Source organism: Pogona vitticeps, chromosome 13 (assembly GCF_051106095.1).
Source record: "Pogona vitticeps strain Pit_001003342236 chromosome 13, PviZW2.1, whole genome shotgun sequence".
Classification (NCBI taxonomy): domain Eukaryota; kingdom Metazoa; phylum Chordata; class Lepidosauria; order Squamata; family Agamidae; genus Pogona; species Pogona vitticeps.
The window spans coordinates 12,112,068-12,127,500 of NC_135795.1; the positions used below are offsets into that span (position 1 = coordinate 12,112,068).

The following is a 15,433-nucleotide window of genomic DNA, read 5'->3' on the forward strand; positions in this document are numbered from 1 at the left end:
TATGAGATCTGCACTTTATTCTGTTTAAGTAAATCAACAGAGTAAGACAGAGATGCAGAAAATTAGGAACTCATAAATAATGTAGAACAACAGAAGCAGTTAATGCAACTACTAGAGAGCAACCTTCCATTTTAAGCTGTGTCTCCATGTTTTATTTCTTTACAGCTCATCAAGATAAGGGGTATGTATCAAGTTCCCACGGGCTGCCATTGACTTCTTCCCATTAACAAACGTCTTTGCAGCCTGAAAAAGAAAGCAGAAAGACTGGAGATAAGGAGCTACCAATATAATTTGAAGTCCACAGAGCAGAATGACCAGTTTAGAAATATGTCCATTTTAGTGAAGGATCAAATAATGGGTATATTTTAGAGTCTTAACTGTTAAAGAATGGTAACTTTTGTATGGGAAATCATTACTGATATTAATTTTAAAATATTAATTATTTCCTTTTTCTACTACATCTAGGTCTCCAAAGTAGTCTACCAAGGATAAGAACAAACCCAGCAGCCAAGGCTAGCCTCCAGATTTAAAATGCAACCAGCTGTCAGTCAAATGTCACTGAAAATGTGATCAAAGAGAATAGCTTTACTTAGTGCCCAAAGTTAACAGTACACAAATTGGCAGTTGTGGATGAATTCCAGAATCTAGATGCTACTGTAGAAAAGCCCGGTATCTGGGATATACTCATCGCCTCTGTAGGCAGGGTATTGACTGAGCCTCAATATTAAGCTTATGAAGACTGCTACCTAATTTAAGAGATAATAACTTATTTACTTAGTGCTGCAGAATAGCTCCCCTAGTTACCTTCCTATTTTCTAAATGCAAAAAGAGAATGCTATTTAAGACAGCTGCTGATAATGGTGTAACATAATCTATAGGCACATGACTTACATTCACAATGTCAGCAGTAGCCACAGAATCAATCTTGTCAATCACAGCAGCTGGCGATGTGTATGTGCCGGATACTAGTGCCTGGGAGCCGATTTCATGAAGCAAACCTTCCGTGGACTCAAGAGACATAAAGAGAGATGTTTTCAGCTGCTGTCTGTCAAGGGAAGTGGAGGAAGAGAAGGTGAGTAGAGCAGTATGCTCAAGCATCCATAAATAAGATGAACATTTCTAAGTTGTGAAAGGTTAAAACCTAACACATTTGAAGCTCCTTAAAGAAGTAAGTAGGGACGTGGTGGCGCTGCGGGCTAAACCGCAGAAGTCTGTGCTGCAGGGTCAGAAGACCAAGCAGTCGTAAGATCGAATCCACGCAACGGAGTGAGCGCCCGTTGCTTGTCCCAGCTCCCGCCAACCTAGCGGTTCGAAAGCATGCAAATGCAAGTAGATAAATAGGGACCACCTCGGTGGGAAGGTAACAGCGTTCCGTGTCTAAGTCGCACTGGCCATGTGACCACGGAAGATTGTCTTCGGACAAAAACGCTGGCTCTATGGCTTGGAAACGGGGATGAGCACCGCTCCCTAGAGTCGAACACGACTGACAAAAATTGTCAAGGGGAACCTTTACCTAAAGAAGTAAGTAAACTCATGGATTGTTTTTAAACACAACTGTGAGTTGTTTTTAAGTATTGTACTACTTTTCCCCACCCACACATTCAAAACTTGATGCTTCACCTGAAATTTTTTGATCTGAGGTTCAACGTCCCATAAGATTTGTGCTATCAAACACGTTGCCCATTCAGAAGAAGTTATCACTTTATGGCTGACATTATTTCTTAGACCACAATGTAAACCAGAACCACAGGATTAACACTGAAAGGTAACCTACAGTCTGTGCAAACATGGTACTGCGGATTACATTTATTATTGTTGTCTATTTGATATTGACATGTACTTTTTTCTGTAATTCACGCATAACCACAGGTTACACTGAAATAACCATCATTCACACTGTTGGAAAACTATGAAATATTCTCTGGAAAAAGCAATCTGATTAGAAAGTCATGCAGAAAGATCCAATTTTGCTTATATAATACAAATGTCAGCAAAACAGATGCATGAAAAAAATGTTGCAATCATGTATTCTGTAAAATCATGTACAGTCTAACAATTGGCCATTCAACATGGACAATCTAAGAGTAAACAGATTTTAGATACATTAGAGTGCCCAGCTACTTTTCTTAAAAATATAATGTCAAGGGATTATAACTGCTGCTTTGGAAAATTGCCTTTTTGTCCATCCAGTGGCTAGATTCTAGCCCAATATACAGCTCTCTGACAAAGAACTCACTTGGTGGTGGTGGTTAAGTGCCTTCAACTCAGAACTGACCTACAGGAACCCTAGCAGGGCTTTTGAAATAAGTGGGGTCTGCTGAAGCCTCTGTGCTGCAAGGTCAGAAGACCTGCAGTCGTAAGATTGAATTCACGTGACGGAGTGAGCCCCCGTCGCCTATTATGGATTTATGATGATATAAGTGTGAAGGCATCAACTGTGGTGGCAAAATACTGCTATTTAAAGTGTTGCTGTTTGCATTCCGTGCCATAGGCCAAGTCATGTAATTTACATGTGACTAGGAATGGTGGTGCTGCAGGTTAAACCGCAGAAGCCTCTGTACTGCAAGGTCAGAAGACCTGCAGTCGTCAGATCGAATCCACGCGACGGAGTGAGCCCACGTTGCTTGTCCCAGCTCCCGCCAACCTAGCGGTTTGAAAGCATGCAAAATGCAAAAATGCGAGTAGATGAATAGATACCACCTCGGCGGGAAGGTAAACGGCGCTCCGTGTCTAGTCATGCTGGCCACGTGACCACGGAGGATTGTCTGCGGACAAACGCTAGCTCTATGGGTTGGAAATGGAGATGAGCACGGCCGCCTTGAGTCGGACATGACTGGACAAATTGGCAAGGGGAACCTTTACCTTTACCCATTCTATGCCCCCAGTAAGCTTCTATTGCTGAGTCGGGATTTGTACCCAGACCTCCCGAGTCTCAATCCACACTCTATCCACTACATCACACTGAGGATTCATCGCTTGGTTCCTGGTGCTTTTTAATGGAAGATGAGAGGGACTGGATCTGGGTCGTTCTGCAGAACAATATCGGCTCAACTACTGAGCTATACTTCCTTCCTCTGAATATGCCAATGGCATTTAATTTGTCCTAGATGATTACCATGTTTCACAGACATTGGAAATTAAGAACTCTCATTTTAGTCATGTTCAGCTTTTTAAACGCACACCATCCTTTCTAGATATCAGGAACTTTTGCCTGAAGTGAAGAAAAGGGGTAATTATAACAATTTGGCACCTTTAGATTATGAATAAGTCATGGTCCCATTAAGAAAACAACTGTGGCAGGGCAACTTACTTGGCTATTGTGACTTCAGCATCAGTTACTCCACCCTGGGAAATGGCCTTCACTTGATTCAAAGCAGCCTTGATTACCTTGATTCAAATATTACAAAACTGTTTTACTTCTGGAGTCAGAATTGTCCACTATCAGCCACCCCCACATTTATTCAACTAATAAAGATACCTAGAATTTATATTATTAGAGACCATCCCCTCAAGATATGTCACTGAATTATAATGCACGTCCAGTCCATAAGCGCTAAGAGGCTATTGTCTTCATAATTTTAACACATCTTTATTCAGTGATAAACCGATATATTCTTTGAAGTTTTTGTTCTGACATTAACGGTCATCCAGTTTCCCACTAAGAAAATAGCCCAGTCAGCCTCAAGCACTCAACTGCCCCATCTTTTTTTTCCTTTACCTGAAAGGAGAAAGTGTTGTATTTTCACTGTAAACCAAGCACTATTCCACGTGAAATCTAAACTTGAGTAGCTATAGTTTTTAAACCATGCTCGTTCTCATTAACTATAGTTTAACGAAGCACAGTTCCTTAGGTCTTGAATTATGGTTAGTTTAAGATGAAATGCTTCTCTTCCCCTTTATGCCCATAAAAATGGGGCAGGGGAGGACATGGCAGCTTCAGATTTGCCATGGCTTGCATCTCAAATGAACTCGAAATTCAAGTCACAGGCCAAGTGCAGCCTCCACATATAATGCTTCATAAATTCACAGTCACATTTGGTTAATGATGGTTGCTCACTCAGGGTCTGGACTGTTGGAAAGAAAAACACCCAAGCTTTTCCACTCCTTTTAGCAAATCCTATCTGTTTAACAATCCCATGTTTCCAGCTGTAGGGTTTCCAAGCAGCTTAGGATAAAGTACATTCTTGATTTAAGTGATGTCAGAAATACATCATTTCTTTACTAAACCATATAGCGAGAAATCAATGATTCTCAAAACCTCAGAAGAATGTTTCCTGATTTGAGCACATTAATAGTAATCAGTAACGTACCTCTCCAGCAGCTGAATCCTTGCAAATGGTGTAAAAGCCAAATAGTCCAGAATCAGAGTAGTTCACATTAAATGACGCTATCTGTAAAAGAAGTCTAATTTCAATCAGTATTATCTTAACAAACATTTTTCTTCACTATTTTTGGTTACTTAAGATTTTTGAAATGTATGCACACTAGACTCTCCCCCCCAGGAACAACGGCTAGCAAATATTGGTTTGTTTTAGTGCTGTGCTGTTTTTCTCTCTGTAAGAGAATCCAAGGCGGCTCACAAATGAATGAAACAAGTTGGGCTAAAACACTATAAATTGCAAATTTAATAAAGAATTGAACATGAATTAATTAATTAAACAAGAATTAACTAAAATCAAAACAGCTGCAAAAACAGACTTTAACAAACATATGCCCAGCATCCAAAATGGTCTAATTCCTATACAATATGCTTAAAAGCCTGCCTTAAAAGGTAGGTCTTCAACAGTCACTGAAAGTAAGAGGTGGGGCTTTGTTGCGGTGCTGCCAGTAGCTCCAGAGAAGAGCTCTCTCTGGAAAAACTGGAACCGTCTGGTCCGGGATCCCCTTTTTGAAATGGGGATCGAAGGAGAGTCTAGGAGAAGTTTCTCTGAAGCAGATGGTGAGCAGCAGGAGAAGAAAGGGATGCAAACCCGGACTTCTTCCCTCTGAAGATATCACCCAGCACGGATCAGAGCAGGCGCCATATTTGGCATGGAGCCGTGAGTAACCCTTTATCGGGGAGAGGAGAACAACCAATATAAGCTTAAAATATATAACAACTAAGTAAGCTGAAGCCTTTGATGAAACAGCCCCATTAAGCTGAAAATAAGAATGAAAATATTTGGCTGAAAGAAGAAAAGCAGCGGCGAGCCTATCTTATCAGTCTGCCTCAAAAGCGAAACTAACTTTCCTCCCCAAGTGAACAATTAATATAGCAGGCTGATTTCAAAGCCGAGAGAGTGAGACGGAAAAAAAATCTGATGCATCTGGAAAAGAATACCAGACGGTTCTAATGCCATCAGACAGGATTTAAGAGACTTGAGTTTTGTGAATGCAGTTTGGCTGGGACATATTTCTCTTTGCCTTTTCCTGGACTCTGTGAATTATTAATAACAGAATCTGGTTGTTTTCTGGAGAAGAAAGAAGGAGCTGATGTGGTCAACTGGACTGAGGAGCATCAAGGGGTTAATGGAAAGATCATAAGATGGGCTTCAAGGACAACTATTGGACAGTTTGAGACTCTGTGATTGTTGCATTGTTTGCCAGACTGCGTGTGAGACTGATAAGAGAAGCTTGCTAAACTCTGAAGAAGAAATAATTGTGCCATGGTTCTATTTGATTTTGAATTTGCTGGGTTAAAAGCTGATTTTTATATTATGATATTTGGATAAAGATTGGAGGGAGATCTAAGGGGAGGTTTATGACTAGGGGTTTGGATTGTTGATAAAATTGTGGAAATTGTTGAAGGATATATAAGGGGCGATCATTGTGGTTAAGGGCATAGTATTATTTATACAAACCCCATTCATTGGTAAGCCTGAGATGGCCTCCAAAAAATTTAAGACAACGAATGGAGACTTGGTCTGTTCAATCCCAAAGTTTTGGAACAGTGGTACAAGAAATAGAAAAGGAATGGCAGATTACTATGCAAAAGATAATAATAACAGGGTTTCAGCAAGTACATGAAGGTCTTAGTAAAATAGAAGATCTGATGAAAGTGACGAAAGAGGGGACATTAGATGCCAAACAAAACTTAAATGAAGCTGGACAAACTTTAGAACAGTCTTTATTGGGCATGACACCAGGTAACATAGATGGGATAGAGAGTTATCCAGTGACCTATGCAGCTTCTAAAATTAAAAAGCATTATGTTAAAAATCTCAAGAAAGAAACACTGAAACAAGAGAATCTTATTGTGAAAATATGGGAAGTGACAAAAATGGATATTCTGTCAGATGGGCTGAAAGACTGTTCAAATCAAAAGGAAACTGAATGATGGGATGTATTGTATAAATGGCTGCAGTTACCAGATAGTGTTGGAGTAACATAGAATTAAACTAAAATTAAATGATAAGATGAAAGCAGGAGGGTAATCAAACTGTGAAAAAGCAAAAAGTTGATCTGTTATTGTAATATGAATTGATTGGATGATGGTATACTCTGTGTTCTCCTATCCCCCTAACCTTTTTTCCCCTCTTCCCTATTCCCCCCTACTTTTTGTATTCCCTACCCTGTCCTTAAATAAATACTTAAATGATAAAAACAAAAAACAGTCACTGAAGGTATAACAACCTCACCGCCTGAGAGCATCCCATAATCTGGGTGCAGCCGAGAGAAGGCCCCCTCTTGTATCCTCACCATGCTTGTCAAAGCAATGGAACTGAAAGACCTCCTCTGAAGATCTTAAGAGCCAGGAAGGATCATGTGGGAAGATACTGTCTAAGTAATGTCCAGCAATTTGAATTCAGCTTGGAAATTGATTGGTAGCAAGTGCAGCTGTTGTAACAGGGGAATAATATTCTCCCTGTTACTGGCCCCAGTCAGCAGTCTGGCTGCTACATTTAGAACTAGGTGAAGTTTCTTAACCATCTTCAAAGACAGCCTCATGTAGAGCATTTGACAGTAAGACACATGGGAGGTACCTAAGGGTTCAATCACACCTGCCGAAACAACCCTGGTTATACAGATTTGGCCATTTTTTAGGTTGTTTCATAATTTTCTGCTCACATGATACACAGTCAACATTCATTCATTTGCCCTGGCAAGTGGTTTATTTCCCCCTCTCTGGGAGGGTTGATTCAAATTGATGATGAATCACTTTATTCCTTATCATTTCAGCCTATGTCAACATTGCTGTCGATCTGCAAAATGGTTGGGTTTCTGGGCGCTGTGGCTACTTCATGTCCACTACATGCATATTCTTTTTAGTTTCTTTTTTTAACACAGGATATTGGTAAGCTGCTTGTTTCTGCCATCAGCAGCTCCTGCTAGCAAAAACAACATAAAGACGTTGCTCAGTAGAGGGCTAGAAAGTGACAGACATTTCCTGCTTTGAATTGCAAAGAAAAGGGTGTATTGTCAACGTCTACTCTCTGTCTCTTTTAACCCTGCTCTTTATGTTTTCTACTCCTGACAGGAGTAGAAAGGGACAGGGGGAGGCTGATTGCCCCAAGGAACAGAATACAAAATTAAACAGCAGTGTCACCTTTATAATGATTCAAATAGAAAGAAATGAATCAATGCAGTTAAAAACAATATGAATGCTCCTGCCGATACACACGCACACACCATGTGACTCCTGCACAAGGGAAGAGGGAATGCCTCTTCAAAGATTGCACCTACCATTCCTAGTTGCTGGAACTACTAGCACTGAAATAATTTTCAACACTATCTGATCAATTAATAAGAAGCATTTTATAGTCAGTACAACCCATTAAATGATTCATCCTTGGTAGAAACCCATGTCACGATTCACTGGAAGCTCTGACTTCATGTTTTCCCCGTCGTTACATAGTGATTTGTGCAAGAGATCTACCCTGTTCTGCCACATGCCTGTTAAAGAGCACAAGAAAAATCTACATCTCGCGTTCAACTGTCTGAAGAGACACATGGTAGATTCTTTCTGCCTCCCCTGCCATGGCCCAGGATCCGTAGTTTTAAAATACCAAAGGCAAGCTGATGTACTTACATCAAAACGATGGGGAGAGGCCTTTGCTACAGCCTGGCTGAGTTTACTGGTAACATTGCTTCCTCCCTTAATAAGAGGTCCTGCCCCAAGGAGATGCTGAAGGATACGGAAAGCGTTTGCTTCTGCACTTCCTATGGCAGCTCCTTCGGCCACCACAGCGGCGTGGACAAGGCTATCATCATTCTGCTCTCGGATTTCACCTAAATGAAGGGTCAAAAGAGTCATGGTAAACTAGTCAACGTGCATCAACAGTCCTTAGACTGACAGGCCTATGCATTTTCTAAAACTACTGCATCAAACTGTCTGTTGAGGTACCCCCTACATGTATGCTCCAATGGATCTGAAGGAACACTTCACAACACATTCTGTGATTTATGTAAGGCATCTGCTGTCATCCCATGTGAACTGGGGCTCCATTCTGAAAAACACATCCAGGACCCAACCAGAGATACGCAAATCAGTTGTGAAGCACAGGCCCTGTTTCAGAGGAGCCTAACCATGATCACATACCTTCATCACTGCATAATCCTCCACAAGCTGTGAATGAAACTCAGGGCTCATTGAAAAACTGTACCACTTACTGTGGCATACAGCTCTGCTCTCACCTGTCCGTCACAGCTGGGCAGGGGAACCTCAGCCAATGAGAGGATGGAGGGTGGTGCAGAAGTGGGAGGAGCTGGGTTATATAAGGGGTGTGTGATGTGTGAGAGCAGATCAGATGGAGAGATGAGTGATTAGAGAGATTGATAGAGAGTGAGAAAGAGCCTGTCAGTGAGGGAAAAGTCTGTGTGAGCTAGTGTCTGAGAAACAGTGATTGACTAATTAATTTAATACCTGTGATTTATCCTTTTATTTTGTACAAATCAATAAACAGTTTATTTGTTTGAAAGAAACACTGGTCCTTTTTAGTTTTAAGGATAGGTTGGTGGCATCAGTTTTGGTGAAAGGTAGTGAGCACTCTTAGAGGCCTGGATGGGCAGCGGCTTGAGAGTGGCCTGCTACACTTACATCAAGTAACACATGTCTTAGAAGAAGCCAACAACACTTTCCAGCTAATGGCTAATGTCTCTTCTACAAAGTGTGCTTGGGACAGGGTTTGGAACCTACCTAGATCATGATCTCAAGACATCAAGAGGCATTATTATGGGAGTAAAAATGGCTTACTGGCACCGTGAAATGAAACTGAAATGGACTGCCTGGTTGCACAAGGCAACTGAACATGGGCCTTTATAGTACTTGGCATGGTGAAACAGAAGATGGTCAGCCTGAGCTTGAATCCTTGCTCACCCAGGCCAGTCATTCTGAGGCCAGATACGCTATGCTAAACTTATTTCACAGGCTTTATGGCTAGGGCAGAGGGAACACAGATGAAGAGCAGAGAACTTGCTTCTGGAACAAGGCTCCTGAGTCAACCTTTTCCATGTCGAACTAGAACAGGGGTCTCCAAACTTTTCAGTATGAGGGCCACATCATATATCTTACACATTTTCGAGGGCCAAAGGAGGGGGGACCCAAGCAAAGACAGCAGGGGGTGGGGGATCACTTCTGTCAGCCTTTGCTCCTCTTCCTATCCCCGCTCGGGCATAAAAAGAAGAGGGAAGGGGGCATTATCGTCAACTGTAAATCTACTGGGAACAAGGAACAGTGGTACTCGGGTCATTTACTGGGATTCTGATCCATGAAAGACTGTAGTTCCATGAAAAGATGACAGAATTACTAGGACTGGAGGACAGCAGCTTTGCAGGCAAAATAACAGTCCCACAATGAGAGGTGGGACTGTACTGCAGGTCTAATTTAATAACATTGCTACAGAAGCATATTCAGGGAAGAGGGTAATGCAAAAGACCACATTTACCTCCCTTGTACTTGGCCTTCTCCCCAGCTGAGCCATGCCCACTGCGAATGTTCATAAACTGCTCTCCTATTTGCTTTAGATCAGCGTGGTTCATACCTGCAAAACAGTGTGACAGTCAGGAAGAAAAGCCCGGAGCTTCCAGTGAAAAGCAGGTTCTGCCCTTTGAAGAACAGAGCAGAACTATAAGATACAAATGTCTGTTTATACATACCTACACCCACCAGAGCCATCCGGGCACTTGTGAAGTTGCTCTGTACAAAATGGTGCAGCTGTGAAGAAAAGAGGGATGCCTATTTTATCATCTGTCACATCACCAGAAGAAGGACATAAGTGCCCTGTGAGATCAGGCTAAATCTTGTCCATAATCCCGCTTCTGCATAGGACAATCGGACACTCCTGGAATGCGAAACCGTTGAGCAGAAAGGCAACAGTCCTCCAAATCTATTACTCAGATTTCATCAGTGGTATACGACCTCAAAACATGCAGGAATCCATCTGTCTATTTATTTATTTATTTGATTTTTACCCCGCCCCTCTAGACCATGTCTATGGCAGATAACAGGAATAGACATACCACTGTTTTGTGAGTTTATCTAATCTGGATAAAGCTCTTTTCCCTCTTACGCAATACCAGAACCAGGGGACATCCACATGAGGTTAGTTGTGCAGGGCAGGGGTATCAGGAGACAGGTACCTAGTGGTCTCATGGGCTCCCAGAGGCATCTGGTAGAGCCACTGAGAGATACAGGAAGCCGGACTAGATGGGCCCTTGGCCTGATCCAGAAGGGTTCTTCTTATGTTCTTAATCTCGCTTTAAACCTATGTAACCTAGTGGCTATAACTCCATCTTGTGGAAATGAATTCCATACAATAATCATGTATGATGTGGAGCACTTTCCCACTAAACCTAGGTTAAAAGCAGTGCTGTAATTTGGCATACTGCAAAACTGTTCTAAAAAACAGCAATGGGCAAACTAGGATCCATACAGATTGCTGGGATAATAACAACCCTGCATGCAATTAACACTAAATATTAGTGTCAGGGAACTTTGACTAGCTAAAGTCAACAGCCTCTTTTTCCCCACTAACCAATTAAGAAAGTCCTTTTTCCCCCACAGACTCATGGCTTGCCCCTCCGCTTTTCCTGTCTGTTTGCTCCCGGTTGCTTGTTTGTCCTCCTTTCTCTTCCCTGACCATTCCTAACGTGCTCTTTCTCGGCTGCTGATACTGGACCATGTGGCCGGCATGGTGGACAATAGTTTTGCACATGGCTGAAGCTGCAATATCTTTCTTTTACCTTTCATCTATTCCTCTGACTGTAACTGAACATCAAAAGTAAAGAGGTTTTTTTCTTTCTTAATTAAGCTACTTGTAATTTTTTCCTTTCATATACAAAGGGCTAATGAGAACAAAAGGGCTGGGTGAAGACTGGGAATTAGTATTATTACTTTTTTGCTATTCATTCCTATGCTTTCCCTGTGCTTTAGGAATTGCTTTCGTATTTTTATGCTCTGCTAATTGTAAAAGGGAATTATCAAATTTCCACAACATAGATCAGACTTGAGACATGTGTGGCCCTCTAGATGTTGTTACGTGCCCTCCAGTAGCTCTCTAAAGGCTCCCGTAGAAGTAGGTATTTTCCACCATCTGCTGTCCAAGATATAATTTCAACATCTTAGAGGGCCGAAGGAACAGGAATGTATGCACATAAAACACCCCCCACGCATGGGGTTAAAGGAACAGGCCAGATAAAATGGCAAGACAGGCCAGATGCGGCCCGTGGGCTGTTGTTTGGAGACCCCTGCCTTAGAGAAAGGCAAGAGAGAACCAGCTAGGAATGTAATTCAATGCCACCGCCTTTCCTCCTGAGAAGAACAAATTATGTCACTGCTATTGAAAGTGATACTATAGAGACTCTTACCTGCTCTGGTGTAATTTTCTGTAGCCTATAATCGGGACAGAATAAGGAATTGGCAAGGGCATTTCGATAAGCCACTGCATGCAAGCTTTCAATAATACCTGCATATAAAACAGCAAATGGGGTTTGTTTGGTTTCTTACACAAAGCAGTAAATTGCAGCAATCTGTTCCCACGCCCTGCCCAACAGAAACATTATCATCACTGCCCATATGGAGAGATCCTCCAAAACTGAGGTGAAGTCCCTGCTCACAGGGACCATGCCTATTTGGGGGAGGGGAGGGAGAGAAGTGGTGTCTGAACTAGGGGTGGATAATTGTGGCCCTCCAAATGTTGTCAGTAAGGGGCAATGGGATCCGCATTAAAGCGTACAGAGTTGCTCACCCAGGTTAAGCAATACTGTTTGCTAGGCCAGCAATATTGGCAGAGTTCAAGAGGCTATTTTGGGGGGAGAGTAAGCTGCAAGACCACAGAACGCTGTTTCTTTGAAAAGCCACCACATTGCTGCTAAAGCTGTCTTTGCTGCAGAGGGATGCTCTTCAAGAAAACACAAGCCCAAAGCCCCCTTTCTGAAGAGAGAGACTTTTGGCAAGACACCACTAAGCGTATTGCATGAAAAGCAAATTCCATTTTTGAGGGCAAACATTCAGTCGCAGAACTGGTTTATGGGTGTCTTTCAAGCGCCATTATGGAAAAAGTATGACAGTTCTCTGCAGAACTATTCAATCCAATTTATGACTTTATTTATTTATTTATTTTGAAAAGAGGAGCTTAGCCTAATTTCAAAATCTTCCTGCAAGCCATCAGAACTACAAATTATCACAGTATTTTCCAAACAGCAATTTGTCCCCCAGCTTTGGAGGTCACCAAGCATGGAGGAAGAAGAGAGAGCAAAACTGGGATGCAGGCGGCCCCATATAGTTTAGGTTGGGCAGTCCTTGAAGGGGAAAAGGGACATCCTGCTTTGATTTAAAACAATTTCTCTAGTGCTCAAGTCCCTGAGAGATACTTACGGACTTGTGGCGATTGAAGGGCAACTGCCTTGTCAATTTTTAAACGGGGTATAACCTCAGAAAGTTCCCAGAGCCTGAATTCTGGAGCTGTAGTGACATTTATCAGATATTCCAGTACAGTATCACTGAGTAAATTAAAATAAAGAAAGGAAAAAACATTTTAAGGAAGTGCTGAAGTCTGAGTTCCCCACCTCAGTGTAAGACAAGACAAGGATAAGTTGCTACACTAAAACATGCTTTTCTAGAAGCAAGTGGATTGATACTGTTTGGAGCTGATATAGCCCAAAAGGTATGGAAGGCACAAAATTATGAAGGTTGTAAAATACTGTGTTTTCCGCTCTGTAAGACCTACCTGACTATAAGACGCACTTAATTATGGAGCGAAAAATACGGTACATAGAAGGCAAAAAGGCAGGGAAAAAGGATGGGAGACTCGAATCTCCAGTCCTTTCCCCCTGTCCTTTTGCCTTCGGAAATCCGGGGGAAAGCCCTTGGAGACCTCCTGGGGGTCCCCCACCGCCTCAAAGGCAAAAAGGCAGGGGAAAAGGATGGGAGATTTGAATTTCCCATCCTTTTCCCCAGCCTTTTTGCCTTTGGAGGTCTGCAAGATTTGAATCTCAGGCCTTTTGCCTGCCTTTTTGCCTTCGCGGCTGCAGGAGACACCCCCCCCCAAGATTTGCTCCATAAGGCACACACACTTTTCACTCTACTTTTTGGGGGAGGAAAAGTGCGCCCTATGGAGCGAAGAATACGGTAATGTACTATTTGGGAGTGAACAGAAGTGCGCACAAAATCTGCATTCACAAGTCTTGCCAAATGGTTTCAGAAAACTGAGATACTGAGTTTTCAAATGTATGTGTTACCCATACAGAAAAGTCTAATCAACTTATAACTAGGACTAATCGAAACAAGGTGATATACTCAAGGAAAAAAGTGTCATTTGTTGCTATGAACTAGCTGAGAGCAAACACGCACGTGGCCAAGAATGAAGTTAAACTATAGAGGAAGGACAAAAAGCTATTTGTGCCAAAGCACTGCAAAGCTTTTCAATAGAAAATGCAGACAAAATGAAACCTTTTGAAACCTGACTGGCTGCACATCTCGATGCTTACATGTAGTCACGCATACATTCAACAGAATATGCCATGTTTTCTCTGGTAGAAGTCACACTGAAGGAAAAAAGAAAGAACATCTTCAGAAGAGCGTAGGAGGCCACTGAAGTTCAGCATACGCTCTCTGTTTAAATCCTACTGTACAGTTGCCACTGTTATTATTAACACTCTTATCTTCAGCTATAAATGAGCCCCCTTTAAGAATTAGTGATATCAGAACCTTCCTTGGGTGTAATGACTAATAACAATGTACAAAGTGGAAACATAAGGTGCATTCAGGCATTCAAAACTGAAAGTGTGGAAAAGAGGCCATCACCATGCACTCCACCAAGATTCCCATTCTATCTAAAACAGACCTCCCACTCACATTCAGCAGTAGGCATTTACAGAATACCATGGGGCTGAAAGCTAGGCTAACCCAAAACTTCTGATCACACTGTGCTGTGTGAACAGTTTTTTCACACACTCTCAGGCAATACTGGGATTGAGATATATCTGTGCCTTCCTTTCCACATGAACAGAGCCTATCATTTTGTCTTACATCACACCATCAATACAGTGCTAACAGTGAAAATGGATTGTTTATTGCATGCACATGGCACTTTACAGAAAAATGTAAGACACACAGTACCCTGCTGTCAAGATGCTTGCAATTCATGAAATAAAGAAACTGAAACAAAATTCTACCTAAGAAACTTTAAGGCTTTTAAAAAGATTTAATACCTTTACATAGTTTTAGCCCCAAACCTAATATTCCTCCTGAATCTTTCTTAAAGCACTTAACTGGAATGCCACCTCCACAGAATTCTGTAAAAGGACAGGTGAGCCCTAAGTAATAACAAACCTTAAGCAACCGCCAACAGCTTCAAGACCCTGGGTGATTCTGAAGATGGACACTCCTTTTGTAGTCTGTAGATAAATCAATACTATAAGCATCAACTGTGAGTGTGAAGACAAGGTTCTTTAGCATACAGACAGGCAAGTAAACTCAGATGAATTAAGGAGATCAACAACTTCTTTCTGGAAACTCAAAAGGCTTTAGGTGCTCTCCATCTTACTAGGTTTTGCTGCAGATTAATGTCTGCTGCAACAAAGAGTAAATCTGCATCCCCTCTACTCCTTTCCAGGTGATATAGCAGAAACCTAGGGAGAAGCACAGCGACACTGCACTCTTGAGCTTCCCTAAACCCATAAGCAGTAACCCAAAGAAATGGCAGTGGGTGGGAAAGTTGGGACAACTATGGTACTGCATGGACTTCTGTTCGAAAAAACAACTCTGCTCTTTTTGGCAATGTTACTTCCAACATTACTACTGCAATCCATAGGCTTTCCAAGTAGTTAGTGAAAGCACAATTGCTCACTGATCACCACTGGGGCTTGACGGGTTCTTTGTAAGCATCCAGAAACACTATGCCAGCTAGTGCTGCCGCCTTTCTTCCAAGCACTCAAGTTTTAATGTCCCAATAAGAGTATAACTTTGTGTTGTCACAGCAGCGGGACTGATCCCAGTAGGACTCAAGTGATCTGT

At 42.0% G+C, this 15,433-nt stretch overlaps 1 protein-coding gene across 1 annotated transcript in view; it reads right to left on the minus strand.

The window, feature by feature from the left end:
• Positions 1 to 15,433, minus strand: part of UQCRC2 (ubiquinol-cytochrome c reductase core protein 2) — an 18,814-nt gene continuing 3,381 nt past the window's right edge. The window contains exons 4-14 of the mRNA XM_020799547.3: positions 14,750 to 14,814; positions 13,906 to 13,962; positions 12,794 to 12,918; positions 11,785 to 11,882; positions 10,075 to 10,132; positions 9,864 to 9,959; positions 8,009 to 8,208; positions 4,311 to 4,391; positions 3,311 to 3,387; positions 892 to 1,045; positions 1 to 243 (exon numbers count right to left, since the gene is read on the minus strand). Of these exons, the coding sequence (XP_020655206.3) occupies positions 160 to 243; positions 892 to 1,045; positions 3,311 to 3,387; positions 4,311 to 4,391; positions 8,009 to 8,208; positions 9,864 to 9,959; positions 10,075 to 10,132; positions 11,785 to 11,882; positions 12,794 to 12,918; positions 13,906 to 13,962; positions 14,750 to 14,814 (1,095 nt within the window). The 3' untranslated portion in view covers positions 1 to 159. The remainder of the gene's footprint in view (positions 244 to 891; positions 1,046 to 3,310; positions 3,388 to 4,310; positions 4,392 to 8,008; positions 8,209 to 9,863; positions 9,960 to 10,074; positions 10,133 to 11,784; positions 11,883 to 12,793; positions 12,919 to 13,905; positions 13,963 to 14,749; positions 14,815 to 15,433) is intronic.